General features: G+C 36.0%; 2 protein-coding genes across 4 annotated transcripts in view; one reads left to right on the forward strand and one right to left on the reverse strand.

Moving 5' to 3' along the window:
* CSPP1 (centrosome and spindle pole associated protein 1) overlaps positions 1 to 16,683 on the reverse strand; it is a 110,942-nt gene that overhangs the window by 87,019 nt on the left and 7,240 nt on the right. The gene's annotated exons all lie outside the window — the stretch shown is intronic.
* COPS5 (COP9 signalosome subunit 5) lies at positions 42 to 14,825 on the forward strand. Of its 3 annotated transcripts, none has more exons than XM_006204708.4 (8): positions 42 to 527; positions 2,746 to 2,980; positions 3,878 to 4,006; positions 4,572 to 4,637; positions 5,182 to 5,267; positions 9,640 to 9,751; positions 12,761 to 12,909; positions 14,587 to 14,825. In XM_006204708.4, the coding sequence occupies exons 1-8, from the start codon at positions 385 to 387 to the stop codon at positions 14,669 to 14,671; spliced, it is 1,005 nt and encodes a 334-aa protein (XP_006204770.1). In that variant the 5' UTR covers positions 42 to 384; the 3' UTR covers positions 14,672 to 14,825. The 3 variants fall into 3 exon arrangements, with proteins under 3 accessions (XP_006204770.1, XP_015095084.1, XP_031548056.1); XM_015239598.3 differs by having other exon boundaries at positions 102 to 535; XM_031692196.2 differs by having other exon boundaries at positions 102 to 333.

A 16,683-nucleotide genomic window follows, 5' to 3' on the forward strand; every position in this document is an offset into this window, starting at 1 on the left:
CAGTTCCTGGCATAACGTTACATGCCCTTCTTCCGGTGCGGAAGGCTATACCATTCCCTACGTGATCCTTGTGTTTGTCCTAACTCACACCGATGATTTTCCAAGATAATATGTTCCCAAGATCGTATTTCATCCATAAGAAGATTTCTCTGTCTCAAACTATTGTGTAACTGCTGTTTATATGGTCGCGTCCACGAAGGACCCCCGCCATCCCCGAATGGTCTGAGCCAACTTCATCTCCGGTTCTAAGTGTCATGGCTGCCTCGGGGGTCTAGTACGAGTTTGCACCTGTGGTGGGGTGGGTCCGAAGCCCACACCCGGAAACCTAGCGAGGTAAAGTTGCGTCTTGGTTGTGAAGACGACAACCTCTCCGATTCCTCGGCGATGGCGGCTTCCGGGAGTGGTATGGCCCAGAAAACGTGGGAATTAGCCAACAACATGCAGGAAGCCCAGAGTATCGATGAAATCTACAAATACGACAAGAAACAGCAGCAAGAAATCCTGGCGGCGAAGCCCTGGACTAAGGAGTGAGGAGGTCCCTGGCGAAACGCAGGGGAGGGAAGGGGTGGCGGGAGACCCAGGGGGAGTGGGAGTAGGAGTGAAAGGAATATAGAACTTGTCTTACCATGGGCAGGAAGGAGAAAGAATAAGTGGCTGAGAAATTTTCCTTTACCTTTTTATCCCCGTAAGTAGAGCGAAGCCCCTCCACGGCGGCTTGCTTGACTCCCCATTATGTGTCTAACCCTTTTGTTTCGGGAGAATGGAAGAGGAAAATAACAGGCCATGATTTGGGTTTCCACTTTTCAACATCCAGTATTGTCATATATGCTACACACTCTGCCTTGAACCCTGTTGTTGATATACACTTTGTTGGGACCTTCAGCTCATCTCAGACTGAAGACTACAGCTATCTTCAGAAATTGAGTCAGCCCAAGGGTCTCTGAAATAATTGAGCCAACTTTTAGATCTATAACTGATATTTGGTTGCTGGTAATTATTTCAGAAACACAACGAGGCTCTACTCAGTCTCCCAAAATGTTACTCTACCATTTCACATAATCTGGAAATTATATCAATAGAGCTTAAGGCCCTTTGCCCCTTAGCAAAACCCTTGTGCCCCTGGGAGTGATGACAGGTCAAGGATTCTTTACCCACAGCATTATTCCTTCCCTGAGAGCAGATACTGTTGCGCACAGTCTCTCTAATGGAGAGATAGACAGGAAAAGGATGGTCAACAGCAAAAACCGTACTTCATCTGTCTCACGGTTTTTACAAGGCAAGCTTTAACTGTCAGTATTCAGATTCAGCAATGCTTATTGAGTACTTACTACTGAGCTAGGAGTTTCCATATGTCATTCAATCTTCATGACAACTAGTACTATATTTTTATTCCTTCGTTGCATATATGAAAACAAGAAAATATAGTGAATAATTTGTTTCATGTTTACACTGAGGCAGTGAACTCTGAAGTGAGCAACAGACCTAGGAACAAATCTCACAACTGTCACTGACTCTAGGAAAATTACTTATCTTCTTTTTTTATCTATAAAACAGAAAAAAAGACCTACCTCTTGGTGATGTCATAAAGATTAGATGAAATCATGTATAAAAAATGGTCTAGAACATATGTAATAGAAGCACAATAACTGTCTTTTCTTTTCCCAGTGGATAGAGAAGCAAAGATTATAATTTCTATCTTGACTTCCAAGACCAGGTCTCCATATTTTTCAGTTGTGATTTAAATCTGTGAGCAGACATCTTTAAAAAGCTTCTCAGAGACACTAACTGACCATTCTTTACAGACTGGTTAGTTTGCCTGGCCATCTGCTATTTCCACAGAGGGCTGTGCATTTTAGGTTGATGCAGCCTATTAAATATTTGGAAACTATCAGCTTGCCTCACTGTCTGATTGTGTCTTTGATTATATGCATCTTAGCTGTCTTGGGCTGCATCAATGAGACTGAAATGTAATTTTATTCAACAGTAGTTTAGTCACAACCACAAATGACAGACTGAAATAGTTATCATAGTAGAACTGAAGATTTTAGGGCTGCGTTTTCAATTTTGAGGCTGATACCACAGAGAAGCCTCAATCATCAACACACTGTTCTTTGAGAGTAGTGTAAAATATAGGTTAATGATGCTAATAACAGCTAGCACTTAAAAAGTTTTAATATTGTCAGGCACTCATTATTTCATTTACTTTATTTCTTCCTAACAACAACTCTATGAACTATCCCTATTTATAGGTAAGGAAACAGGCACAGACATTAAGTGGTTGTCTCAAGGCCGCAGCTAGGACATAGCAGTGCAAGGATTCAAACCTAGGTAGATGGATGTCAGAGCCCACATTCTTTATGGTTAGCCCAGAAGGTTGAGGCTGAGAATAGTGAGGCACAGCCATCCATCCAGAGTTAGAAACCAAGATTTGGTGGTTCCAAAATTAATGGAGAAGTCTATTGAACTGGTCACATATTTTCTTCCTTTCTACTTAAGTATCATATTAAAAAACTATTTCCTCCTTTTCCCTTCCCCCAGTGGGAAATACCCCGTAGTCTTTTGACATGTGTATCATTTCCATCCCCCTTCAGAAACTGTCCTTTTATACTTCCTTTTTCTTTCCCACATTTTACATTCTCCCCAATCTACCCGCATAAATTCCTTCAATACTTAATCTCTGCAAAAACTGTCTTGAAATTGTACTTTATGTAAGAAAGTTAATTACACCATGCTTTTGTTTTGTAGTCACCATTACTTTAAGTACTGCAAAATCTCAGCATTGGCTCTACTGAAAATGGTGATGCATGCCAGATCAGGAGGCAACTTGGAAGTGATGGGCTTGATGCTGGGAAAGGTGGATGGTGAAACCATGATCATTATGGACAGTTTCGCTTTGCCTGTAGAGGGCACTGAAACCCGAGTAAATGCTCAGGCTGCTGCATATGAGTACATGGCCGCATACATAGAAAACGCCAAACAGGTAAAAATGCTGTTCCTTAAAATTTGGTAACTGCAAGTTAAGAGTCTCATTGTGACTTTTCTAAACTTAAAGTTATCCTTTTTACATTAAAGTTTGTATCTTAACTTGTTTTCAACGATTGCTATATAAAATGTATATGAGATTAGCATGGATTTTTTAAAAATAAATTCTCGCTCAAGAGTAGATCTTAAAAGAAGAAAAATACGTAACTCTGTTTGGTGATGGTTGTTAACTACATTTATGGTGGTGATCATTTCACAGTATATACAGATAACAAATCATTATGTTGTACACCTGAATTAATATGTGTCAATTATATCTCAATTAGATTTTTTAAAAAATTCTGACACATTAGTTGGTATGTATTTAAAACCAAAAATTTGGAAACAACCTAAATGTCCCTGAATATAAAACTGATTAAATTATGGTATATCTAATATAATGAAGTAGTCATCCATATAATGAAAGGCTAGTCAGCCTTTATGTATTTATTTATATGAAACAAACCCCAGAATATTTTGTTAAGTGAAAAAGCAAACTGTAGAATGCCGTATGTGGTGTGCCATTGTGTGTGTTTTTATTAATCTACATTATGCAAAGAATATTTCTGGAAGACGTATGTAAGCAGCTGGCTATAGTGGTAACTTCTGGGCTGAGAAACTAGTTGAGGGGAAAGAGGTGGGAAGGAAACTGAATGCCCTTATTGTACATTATTATTTTGTGCTTTGGGCATGTGTTATCTAAAATACCCTTTTTTTTTTTCCCTGAAAGCAGCATATGCTTTGACTGCTCTGCATACTGTTATTTTGCCATAAGGCTGTGTAAACAAGCAAATGACAAGCATCTCTGAAAGATTAAACAGGAACCTCAAGCTCCTTTGCTCTCTTCATTTATTAGGTTGGCCGCCTTGAAAATGCAATTGGCTGGTATCACAGCCACCCTGGCTATGGCTGCTGGCTTTCTGGGATTGATGTTAGTACTCAGATGCTCAATCAGCAGTTCCAGGAACCATTCGTAGCAGTGGTAGTAAGTATTTTTACAACCAGTTTTAATTAATTTTTCATGAAGATTTACTAAAGCAAGTATACAGAGGAAAAAACTGTGTGGTAAAAAGCAAGGCTCTGATGTCAATCTGTTTAGGGTTGAATCTTAATTCTACCTCTTTGAAGCTGAAACTTTGAACAGCTTATTCAGCCTTCCCCCACTCTGTAAGATGAGGGTGTTTACAGCACCTGTGTCTCAGTTCCCTGCACACAGTAGGCATTCGGTCAGTGTCGACTGATTTGACTAAGTCTGAAATTGCTAGAGCATCTCTTGCTATGCTCAGAGTGAGGCAGATCTTCCACTGATATTTTTAAATAGTATAATAATAAGATCTAATCCCTAAATTAACTATGAGACTTCTACATTTAACCACTTTAATTTTTTTCTATTTGGTTATTTTTTCCCTATTATTTGTTTATTTTAATAGTGTGTGTGTGTGCGTGTAGTGTTATACATACATATGTATTTCTAGGCTTACAATGTTTAGACAAATGGAAGTATATAATGATTTTATAATCAGCAGATATTAAATATACTTTTCTTGTAGATTGACCCAACAAGAACAATATCTGCAGGGAAAGTCAATCTTGGAGCCTTTAGGACATACCCAAAGGTAATTTTAAAAATTATAAGCCCCTATAATTTTTTAAATTCCAAATATTTAATTTACTTTTAGAGGTGTGTTACAGTTAGTGTCTCATTCTGTTCTAAAACAATTTAATATTTACAAAATGGCAGTCAAACTACCACAAATTGTCCTTAGCACAAGACAGTACATTTGTGCTGCATATTGTTAATTTTACTAGAAAAGCAGTCTTCATTTGTTAATAATTATCTGTATGCCCATGGCATTCTGACAAGTACTAGAGAAACAAATTAAATACATCTACTTCCTTCCCTACAATCTAGAATAGATACGAGCACAAGTGTACATCATCTAAAGACAAGAAAAATGAATCTATAAGCCAAATCCAGCCTTCAGCCACCAGTGATATTGAGGAAGGGTGTAAGCAATATACTTTTTTTTAATTAGAATGTTTCTGTTCAGTATTTGGCTCCCCCAAATTAATGTTTCTATAAATAGAAAGCTGCATAGAGAAACATACATTTTTTTCTCTGTTTTATTTAAATCTTCTATTTTCTTCATTTTTGTTTAGGGCTACAAACCTCCTGATGAAGGACCTTCTGAGTACCAGACTATCCCACTTAATAAAATAGAAGACTTTGGTGTACACTGCAAACAGTAAGTAATTTTAAAATGTGTCTGATGCTGAAATAAGCATAAGAAACCTTAGAGATCATCCAGACCAAGCGCCTAATTTTATAGATGAGAAAAAAAAGTTCAGATGAAATGCATTTCATAATACCTTTTAAAATAATTGTAAAACTATAAAAATTTAGGATAGTGTTTCAATTTTTATTAATAATTGTTTTAATCTAACATGTTATTTGCCTTTCATACAACCATAAACATTTTATGAATATATAAGATATTTGGCCTATTAATGAAATTAACAGTCAAGGGAAGTATTCAGGGCCAGCCTGACACTAGCGTTTCTGCAGCCCTCAATGTACCCAACTTCCACATAGTAGAAATTCTTCCTAAACATTTTCACTCCAAAAGTTAAAGAAGCCATACTAAAAACTACTTAATTGCATATTCCTTTAAAATAGTGAATGTTATGGTATGTGAATTATGTCTCAGTTTTTTAAATTGGTAAAGAAACCAATGAAGACAGTTTTCTCCACCTTCTAAATATATCTTGCCACCTCTCTTAATTATCACCTTGACCCAAGTCACAGCCATCTGAAACCTAAATCAAAGCACTAGCCTTCTAGCTAGTCTTCCTGCTTCTGCCCTTCACCCCTTAAAGGTCTTTTGTCAGCCAAACAGATTCTGTCAAAATGTAAGTCATATCATGTTCCTCCTTCTCAGAGTGACATCCCGTCTCACAAAGAATAAGATCCATAGTCCTTGCCATGAACCAACCAGACCTTACCTTACCAACCCTTTGTAGTCTGGCCCCTAAAACCACTCTGACACTATCTCCTGTCACTGAGCTTTTGCTCTCTCCACTCCAGCCATAGTAGCCTTTTTATAGTTTGTCAGATGTACTAGGCAGGCTCCTGCCTCAGGGCCTTTGCACTTGCTAGTCCCTCTGCCTGGAACATTATTCCTTATTTCCATGTGACTCACTATTTTAATCAGTGAGTATCTCTTTAAAGGATACCTTAACAGAGAATGTTCATTGGTCATGCTATTTAAAATAGCACCTTCCTGTCACTCAGTGTTCCCTTTCCAGGCTTTATGTTTTCTTCTTAGCACCTGTCACCATTTGCTGTGTTTTTGCTTCCTTGTTATTGACCACGTTAGAGTGTGAACTTCATGAGGATAGAATCAATTCACTGCTCTGTCCTATCATTTAAAACGGGGTATGGCACATAGTAGGGTGGGCACCCCCTCAAAAAAAATGTGGCCTAAATGACTATATAGTGTCCCTTTTCGCCATATCGCTATGCTACTACTGCTCTTATTTTTCTGTTTCAAAATTCTTAGAAAATTCCAGAATTTCTAAAAATGAGTTTTTAAATACTTCTGGTTTTCAGTCATCCCTGACATATGTCTGGAAAAAAAAGATTCTATTTTATTTTTCAATTAGAGGTTTGGGATTAAATCACTTAATCGGTCCTACTGAAAAGAATTTAAGCCATTTCTCTTTGAGAGAATTGCTTCTAAGCATGGAAACACCTTTGCTGTGATTCTTCAATTTTCAGAGTTAACAATCCATTTTTTTTCATTTATATTGAGTTACGATATCAAAAGCTTATACCTTTAATATCTACTCTGCTTTTTTTCACCAGCAGCAACTTTTGAGACAAACAAAAAAAACTGAGGCAGTCTATGCTTTCTGTATCCAAACAAGCCTGCATTTCCTGTTTTCCTGAAATATGAGCCTATCCAAGAGGAGTAGCGCTTTCTAGCTACTACATTGCTAGAGCCTAGAATTTTGCAGTTACAGGATATTCACAGATACTTCCTTACTTAGGACGAGTTCCTAAATAAAGAGTAAACTTTTTCAAAGGGCAAATAAATGGCTTAATTTATTTTTATTTCAAATCTTTAATGAAACATAGTGCCAAGTTGAAAGAGCAGGGGTTTTGTGCAGGCTGGTTATACAGCCATCTCCGAAATTATTTGACAGTGAGCTATTATTTGCAATTTATATTGACCTTTCTTTTTTCTTTCCTACCTTAAACCTCAGATCATAATCCAAAGTTTGTTTTAAACATAAAATAAAATGTAGATATTAAATATACTTAACTTTGAAGAGTGAAAATAGGACACAAACTATTTTGTAAATTAGCTTGTATATTATCAGTGTTATAGAGTCAAATGGTTCTATGAAATTTATTATAAAATAAACAATCTTGTACCGTTCCCTTTCCCATTCCCCAGAGACAGTCCCTTAAACTGTGATAGTTATTCCATTTAAGTATTTACCCCCATAACTTCAAACAGCATGCTGATAGTGCTACTTCTTGATTTTCAGTTCTAGGCAGTATCTATTATTGACTTCCTGTAAAGAAGATGAGGATTTAGCTCCACGAGTAATTTTGAATATTCTTCTTGTTTTCAACTCTGCTACTGAGATTTGCAGCTAATCACTACATATTAGACCAAAAAATTTCATTGCATCAACCTACGGAATTAAAACAGTAATTACATTAAGGTGATCCATAAGTTTTAAAACATAAAAGTCTATTCTAGACCCTCAAGTTTGAGTTCCCTTATTTTCTATCCTTTGTAGATCTAAGTATCTGCTGCTGTGCTCATCCTCTCACCTCTTTTTTCTAAATTGTCAGGTACAACCTCTCCTTTCTAAAGCTTATCTTTCCACTGGAGCCCCCACCCCCCTTCCCCATGCCTAACCCATTCAACTCCTAGGGCCTCACTTCTTAAATAATGTCTTAAATGTCTACACTCTGGATGTAATAGTAAAGACTAAAGTTTTCGTTAACAGACATAACTTACATCCTTTTGCTGCCACTTTCTGTGAGGCTTTGAATAAGGCCTTTACTCTCTAGAGCTATTTCTTTGTCTGTAGAATGGGAATAATAAATCCTTCCTTGTATAATTGTGGGGAAGATTAAATGAGAATGTATGCAAAGCACTAGGACATAATGGGTGCTCAAGAAATACTTTATTCCACTTCTACATTTCACTAGCTGTGTCCTTTTCATCTACACATATGCATAAGTATCTTAATATTGAAAAGGCTATTACTTAATTCTGATGTCTTTAAATTCATATTCTAATTTCTTCACTCTTTAATTGAATCAACAAGCATTTTTTGGTTGTATCCTTGTGTCTTTATCTTTTGCATCACTAACCTGAGTCAGCCTTTTCTCCTCACATCTGCCCCACTGCAACGCCATCCTTTGAGTTATCCTTGCCTCCACTGTCTCTCCTTTAACACATTCTACCACAGCCAGCTTTCTAAAACACTTCTTTGGCTATATTCTTGACCTGCTTAAACACCTTCCATGAGTCCCAAGTACCTAGAAGATAATTTCTTAGCCTTTTTTGTAATGTCCTCTGCCAGCTAGACCCCAACATAGCTTTCTAGGTTTCCCTCACATAATTCTGCTACTGCTAAACTGTCCAGGCAAACTGGTTAACGTATTAGCCCTTTCATGACTTTCCTTTTTGTGAGTCAGTGCTCTCTGCATAATGCCCTCCTTGCTCTAAACATAACCACACTGTAGACTCATGCAAGAGTTACTCTTAAGTCCTGGGACTTCTCAGGTAGTTCTGTCTATACATGAGTACTCATTTCTAGCGTTTAATTGGTGGGTAATTAAATGTGCACTATAGCATCACTTATTGTTATTCAACATACATCATTAATATTTCACTTTTTGTAGATTCATTCCAAATTTCCCATAAAAATGGTAAGCTCCTTAAGGTAAAGAAGTCCCTTGTGTTTCTTTGTATCCATTGATTTACAGAACATAGTGAGATATTCAAATATTTATTACTTTAAAAAATATATATGTTTTTCATACATTTAACCAAGTTTTTCTTGCTACCCCTTATTATAAATTAGGCACCTTTGGAAGCAGAAATTATTTTTCATGCTTTAAGGACCTATTTTGAAGTTTGCTTTTCCAAAAAGCAGTAGGCCCTAATTGGGATTAGAAAGTGAGGAATGGGGAATCAACGTGTCATTTTCAGTATTTTTAAAAGCCTAACAAAAGTTACAGTTGACCCTTGAGAGGCAGTTCATTAAGTTTATGTGCTATTGGCTGGAATTTATGAACTCAGTGACATGGATAAACATGTATCACTGAGAAGTTTTGATTAGTTCTTGATAACTCCTTAGGAATTACTGGACTCTACAGAGGGAAGAAATATAACACAAGATTGTTTATAGTTAATGGAAGATTTGAAACTACACCCCTGAAGAGTAAGGAAACCATGTTTACCTATTATTCTATTGGACTAAAAATTAAAACATGACTATTTGGATTTAAATGTAATTCACTTATATTTAACTTTTATATGATGCTGTTGAATTTTTTTTCCCTACTAAATTTGTGCTTTTGTTTCATAGATATTATGCCTTAGAAGTCTCATATTTCAAATCTTCTTTGGATCGCAAATTGCTTGAGCTTTTGTGGAATAAATACTGGGTGAATACGCTGAGTTCCTCTAGCTTGCTTACTGTAAGTACTGTGCTTGCAAGAAATGTGTTTGAATTTTTATCTAATCTATATAAGTTCCTTTTTTATGGAAAGGCTATATCTGATCTGGCCAAGATAGCAGGTGGGGTCATAGACTACATAACCAGAGGTGGATTGGGGTACTAGGCCAAGCCAAAATCTGCGTCATATACCAATGAGACCAAGTCTAGATGACAAATACAGTGGCCAGGTGAGGGTAATATCTGCCCCTACCTTAAACAGACTTACAGAGAGAAAAATATAAGTACTGTTTTTTGTTGTGTGTCTCAGGTAGGCCTCTGATTACAAGTGACAAGAAACCCAACCAAACTGGCTTAAACAGAAAAGAGAATCCTGTAAACTGAAAAGTCCAGGAGTAGGGCTTTCTTCAGCCACAGCCTCAGTTTGCATGCAAACAATATTATGAGGTCTCAGTCTTTCTCTGTCAGTCTTAATTTCAGGTCAGTTAGCTTAAGTTTCAAACTTCATACACACAGGCACACACGCACGCACGCCTACCTACCTACCTACCTGCCTGCATGTTTCCAGGCGCACGTGCGCACACACACACACACACACACACCCCTACCTGCCTGCCTACCTGCATGTTTCCAGACACACACACACACATACACACATACACACACACACACCCCTACCTACCTACCTGCATATTTCCAGACATAGCATCATTGTGTCTGAGTTTTATAAGTCACATGCCCATCCTTAAACCTGTTCTGGGCAAAGGGAATGAATACCATTAGTGGCTGGGCCAGGGCAAGAGCTTCAGTGCTGGGCTGGGGTAGAAGAAACTCCTTCAGGAGCATGTGGACTAAGAATGTCCCCAGAAGGAAATCAGAATATCACTACCTTAAAGCTGAACAGGTGGGAAGGAAAAAAGGCAATGATTCTAACATTTAGAAGGATATTTATTTAACAAGCTTCTATCTAGAGCTTAGCAAGGAACCGTGTTTTTATTTTGTTTTACCTTTTTTTTTTTAAGTAAGTCACTTCATATAGTACAGCAGTATAGTATAGTGGTTAGAACCACAAAATTTAGAATAAAATAAACTCAGTTCAAAAATAACTGCCACTTCACTAGCTGTGTGTGACCTTCAGAACTTAACTTAATGTGACTGAGTCTTTCTTGGGCTCAATGATAATAGTACCTACATTGTTAAGTACACTGAGAATTATATGAAATACTCTATAAATTAAACAGTTAACAAAGTGCTTGGCATACAATAAAACCTGAATAAATTATTTTTTTGTTTCTTTGGGTCATTGTATTCATGGGAAAAGACCTCACTTGAGCATATTTACTATGATTTTAAATACAGTTCTGACAAGCTTTCTGTTCCTATTTCTTATCCTCAATAGTCAAAAGTAGCAAATTAGAAGGAAGGTGAATGATCATAATAGCAAACATTTATTAAATGCTTTCTATGTATCAGACCCTGCTAAATGCCTTATATGTGGTAGTTCCTTAGAGGCAAGTTTACTAATAGCAGCCAGAAGTAACACATGATGGCAAGGGGAGGACTTAAGACCAGAGCAGTCTTAACTTTCGTATAAAAGCATATACAGCTCTACTTACTCAACCTATGGCTGTCCCTGTATTCCAGCACTGCATATATTGAAGACAATAGTAAAGAAAATGTCAAATCATATTTCCTCTTTTTGTGATTTTATACCTAGTACATTGCAGCATTTTAAGAAAAAATATATAAATACATGTTCATTTCATCTCTTTCCCCAGCTAAGGCATGTAATCTAAAAGCTACCAGAAAAGAAGTTATTTTCTGATTTATGTTAATTCTCTGTGTGTTTGAACTGTAACTGATTTTTTTTTCCCATTTTAATAGTATGACTGTTTCTCCCATCTTACATTTTTACAGCTTGAGCTAAATCTTCCAAATGCGAAGTGGTCTACAAACCTTAGGGTTGTCTCCAAATCTGTTGGGAGGGAATGTATTGGTGACCTAAACCATGTAGATTCAGACAAAGTGAATATAATTGGCATCGTTTAAAAATATCCCGAGTTTGTAAAGTCATCGGTAGCATTTTAAAGGGCTCTTTGTAGTAACTATGATGACAGCAAATAACTTTCTAAAAGTGTCTTGTCGAAATATATTTCCTGTACAGTCTTATAAACTGCAAATAGAATAACGTAAAGATCCATAAAAATCTTTTTTAAAATATTACAGTTAAGTGTACATATGTAATTATTAAAATTCTTTTAAATGTATGAAATATTAACAGTATATATCATGTTCCAGCTTACTACATGTGAGTGTGTGTGTGAGCATATAGAAATGCTCCAAAGTATAACTGTAGTTATCACTAAGTGGAGGGGTTCTAGGTATTTCCTTTTTTCTTTATATTCTACATGTTCCAAATTTTGTATATAACTTAGTTTTATAATCAGAAAAGCTAAAACAAATATAATATTTTAAATATTGTCATAAATACTAATTCTAGGAGTTCAACAAGAAAAAATAACAAAATTAGCTAACAATTATTAACCCTTTACCAGGTGCCATGGACAGTCCTAAGAACTTTATATACATTACTTAATTTAATCTTCAGAATAGCTTTAAGGTAGAAACTATCACCTTCCTCCCCCATTTTCACAAAAAGACTTGAAGGCTCAGAAAAGTAAAGGAGTCCTCCCAAGGCCTCCCACCTAATCTACAGCAGGGCCAGAACCTGGACTCAGATCTGTGTACTTCAAAGCCTCTCATAATAACAAATATTAGATTTAAGCAGTCAGAAAGAAAAATTCCAAATTTAATCTTGAAATTATAAAAGGGGAAGAACTCTACACTTGAACTGCCTGAGCTTTGGAATCAGTCTTTACAAGTACAATTTGACTTCTTCACTGACTGTCCACTTAGATTTCATAGTGGAACTTTGTAAATGAAATGTTCTATACAGAAGAGAATATACATACATGTATATTTTTTGAAGGGATAGACTTTGTATATTGACATAATATCATTTTCCCCACAGAATGCAGACTATACCACTGGTCAGGTCTTTGATCTGTCTGAAAAATTAGAACAGTCAGAAGCCCAGCTGGGACGGGGGAGTTTCATGTTGGGTTTAGAAACACATGACCGAAAATCAGAAGACAAACTTGCCAAAGCTACGCGAGACAGGTGAGAACAAACCTATTCCTGCTCCTCTTTTTCTTTCAAGATTTGCAAATAACAGGATTCAAATTCCATACAGTTCAACTTACTTATAACTTAGGTGGTATCCGAATATTACTTCTTTGGACCTTTAAGAGTTGTCAAATGCAAGTTTTAACTTTGAAAATTTAGGGCATATTAGGTAAGAATATTAAATGCTTAAAGGTCTAGGTAATATGAAAATTTTCATCACCTTTTCTAGGTTCAGCTAGAAAGTATAACTAAGAAAACAGGTCCACTGCTGGATCTTTTGAAAAAAAAAAAGAATTCAAAAGGATGTCCTAATCTACTCTGACTTAAGTCATCTTTAGGAGGATTAAATTAGGATTTCTTAAATTAACCAATTTCAAATTTTTATAAAGTTTTAAACCCCTAAATATCAGAGAAATAGTTGTATCTCTCTTAAAGTATTTGTCTGAAATAGTCATTTATACTATAAATCCTTTATACTATACAGTAATTTAGTATCTCAAATTTCACTACCAAGAATTTTTAGGAACAAACTTGGAATACATTCTCTGATAACTTATGAAATAATTATGTGGTCCTTCAGATGCACACAGGATTGGGAAGACTACTAAATAACATTTACTTTCACAAAAATTTGCATTTGAATGTGATAGATAGAGGTGAAGAGGAAGAGAAAACTATGTGGACATCTATGTAAACAGATACCTTGGTATCCACTTGAAGGAAAACTAGACTAGGAAAGAGGAGAGAGAAGGGAAGTTGAAGTGTATTAGGAGTAGCAGCTATGCTGAGTTGGAATCATCTCATTCCTTTCTTCTCCGTGGGTTTTTAAAAGGCAGAGGGCTAGTAGCCTGAATAAGAATTAAATTTTTATTTGACAGCAGGTCTTACTTTGGATACTTGCTCTAAGTGTGTCATTTTGCTCATCTGTCTTTGTATGTCTGATTTATAATTTTATCTGCCTTTACATCTCAGTTTCTTATGAAGCAAAAAATTTCACTGTGGGAATGTGTAGTTATATAAGAAGAGAAGTAGGAAGGCTAAAAGTAGTAGTACAAAAGCAGAATTTTCCTTTTTTGGGGTAACTTTACAAGAATTGCATCTCTTCTGAATATTGGTGGGGTTTTTATCATTTTTTTGTTTTGCTTTTTTTTTCCTTTATCAATTCTAAAATCAAAGTCCTTCACTCACTAGCCTAATTTTGACTTTGAATTGTTTGAAGGGTGTTTGTGATTATTTCAGGGAAAAAAAGTGTAAGATTTTTAAAATTATTCTAAGTAATGAACAATAAGGAATAGCAGATTTTAATGTAATATTGGAATTCATCTATAATTCTGAATTATACACAATTTCAGTAACCTTCTAAAACATAACTTTTCCCAAACCTTGTGACAAGTAACAAAATTAACTATTATGAATTATATCAAATTTTACATTGCCATTCTCTTGTGAAGATGCTAGTAAGTAGTGAAATGGTCAAAAGACATCTAGGAGGCTGAAAGTTACAATAGTAAACTTTAGCATAAACTATAAATTGGTGTGGTTTGGGGAGTATGAATAGAACCAAAAATCATTATTGGGGGTGCAAAGGATGGAAATGAGGGGGAGGGGACTTGCACATTTGAAACAGTTTTCAGTTCTTATGACATTATGTGATGTGTTTTTTCTTTCCAGCTGTAAAACTACCATAGAAGCTATCCATGGATTGATGTCTCAGGTTATTAAGGATAAACTGTTTAATCAAATTAACATCTCTTAAACAATCACTAAGTAGTACTTTTGCCTGAAAGCCAGTATGAGAAAATACTCAAATAACAGTTTAAAACCAGTTACCAAAAATCTAATTAGAAGAATAAGGTGCTCTGAAGTGTCCTGAATATTAACATCCTATAATAAAATTCTTTAAAATGAAATTGTTCCTTCATTGTTTTGTGGGAGGGGTTACATTATTTTTCTAGTATCCTTTAATGTTCTTAAATATGAGGGAAATTTTTAAAATAATAATAAAATAAAATGTGAAAAAAATATGAGGGAAATAAATATTTATTAGAACCTTTCCCTTTTTAAAGAATTCTTGCCTATCTAAATCAGTCAAAAGATGTCATCATTTCACTTGCCATACTGTAACCATACTGTAAGAGCCACTTTTCAATTTGCCTAAACCTTCTTTTGAACAATCTGTGGGTAAAAATACAATTTAATGTAATATTTTATATTCCTATGAAACATTAACCAAATCACACCATAAATTATTTTCATGAAAATCAAATAACCTATTTCAGACAGAGCCTGCCACAAGGTATCTAGTCATTCAGATATTCACCAAATACCTTTACTGAACCAGCCCAGTTTTACTCTCTGGGGATATTCTGAACAAGATAGACCTGGCCGCTGTCCTCACAGAACTTAACAATGAAGGAAAAAGCTAAGTTAACAAGAATCTCAGTATACTGCTACGAAGGGGGAAATAAGTGTGCTGGGAAACACTCAAGAGGAACACTTACCCCAGAGAAGAGTTACCCAGGTAGGCTTCCTGAAGGAAGTGACCTGACATTGAGCTGAAATTTGAAAGAAAGACTAGCCAGAAAAAGCATAATGGGGAGGCAATTACTTTTACAGGCATAGAGAACAGCAATGTGTGGAAGGCCTAAGGCAGAGAGCAAGAACCTAGAACCTTCAAAAACTTGAGATTTCAGTTAGACTTAAGAGTATCAAGTAGGACTTTAGGAGTGACAAGAGACCACTTCAGTGGGCAGGATGAGCATAGATCCTGCAGGGGCCTTTTGGGCTTTATCCTAACAGCAATAAGGAGTTAAAGAGTTTTAAACAACAGAAATGTACTAAAGGTTTCTAAGAGCACTCTTGTTAAGAAAGTTGTGGGCAAGGGCTGGTGAGATCAGATGAGATGATCTGTGCAAGAGTGAGAAGAGGGCCCAAGATGAACTGTGGCAAACATCAAATTTAAAAATGGTCAGAGGAGGAGGAGACCACAAGAGCAGAGAGGTAAGAAAAGTTAAAGAATTACTTTATAAGTGACTTCACATGCTGTCCTGAAGACAAGGAAAACAAAGCCTAAAGTTTTATTATTTTTACCAATGAGGTGTTCTCTGGTAAGATAAGGAAGCCAGTTAACATTGTATCCAAATACTTTCTCAAACAGTTGATAATGAACCATTTTTTTATCTCACTTTATATCCTTCTAAATAAAAGCAGGCATCCCAATTTGAGATGGCTCATTTAGATGGCTGACCTCTATTTTTAGGCCATTAAAAAAAAAGACCTCCATTTTTAAAAAATGACTGTCCCCAATGAGCAGCCAAAATCTGTATTTACTGCCACACCCTTCAGCAACACCAACACATATGGAGCCATTCAATTAGGAACAATGACAAACTCCTTGAGGTTTCTCAGACATGGCTGAATGGTTAAGGTTTTAACATGAAAGAGTAAGGAGTCACTGAAGTCACCATGAAAACATACTAGGAGTTTTCATTCCAAGACATGAATACTGCTACCCATGTTTAATCTGACATTGGTGAGCTAATCAATTGCATTCTTGGTGTGATGGAAATGCCTATGCTAACAACAGACGGAACTGCCAGAAAAAGACTTGTCAGTCCTAACATCATTGGACTCAGTATGTCAGTTATGATGCCTTGGTTGCAGTAACAACAAGAAGGACAACAAATTTAAACAATTAAAAACAACTGTTGGCTGACCTAACTTCAGAGTCCAAAATCATACTTGGCTTAGGTATAGTTGGATTAGGCT

The sequence above is a fragment of the Vicugna pacos genome, chromosome 29, assembly GCF_048564905.1.
Source record: "Vicugna pacos chromosome 29, VicPac4, whole genome shotgun sequence".
In the NCBI taxonomy this organism is placed as follows: domain Eukaryota; kingdom Metazoa; phylum Chordata; class Mammalia; order Artiodactyla; family Camelidae; genus Vicugna; species Vicugna pacos.

Excerpts from the sequence above, each read along its gene's own strand:
- COPS5 (XM_006204708.4), top strand. The coding sequence starts at position 385 with ATGGCGGCTTCCGGGAGTGGTATGGCCCAGAAAACGTGGGAATTAGCC. Across the intron at positions 2,981-3,877 it reads ACATAGAAAACGCCAAACAG|GTTGGCCGCCTTGAAAATGC; the intron begins GTAAAAATGCTG and ends TTCATTTATTAG. Across the intron at positions 4,638-5,181 it reads CCTTTAGGACATACCCAAAG|GGCTACAAACCTCCTGATGA; the intron begins GTAATTTTAAAA and ends ATTTTTGTTTAG.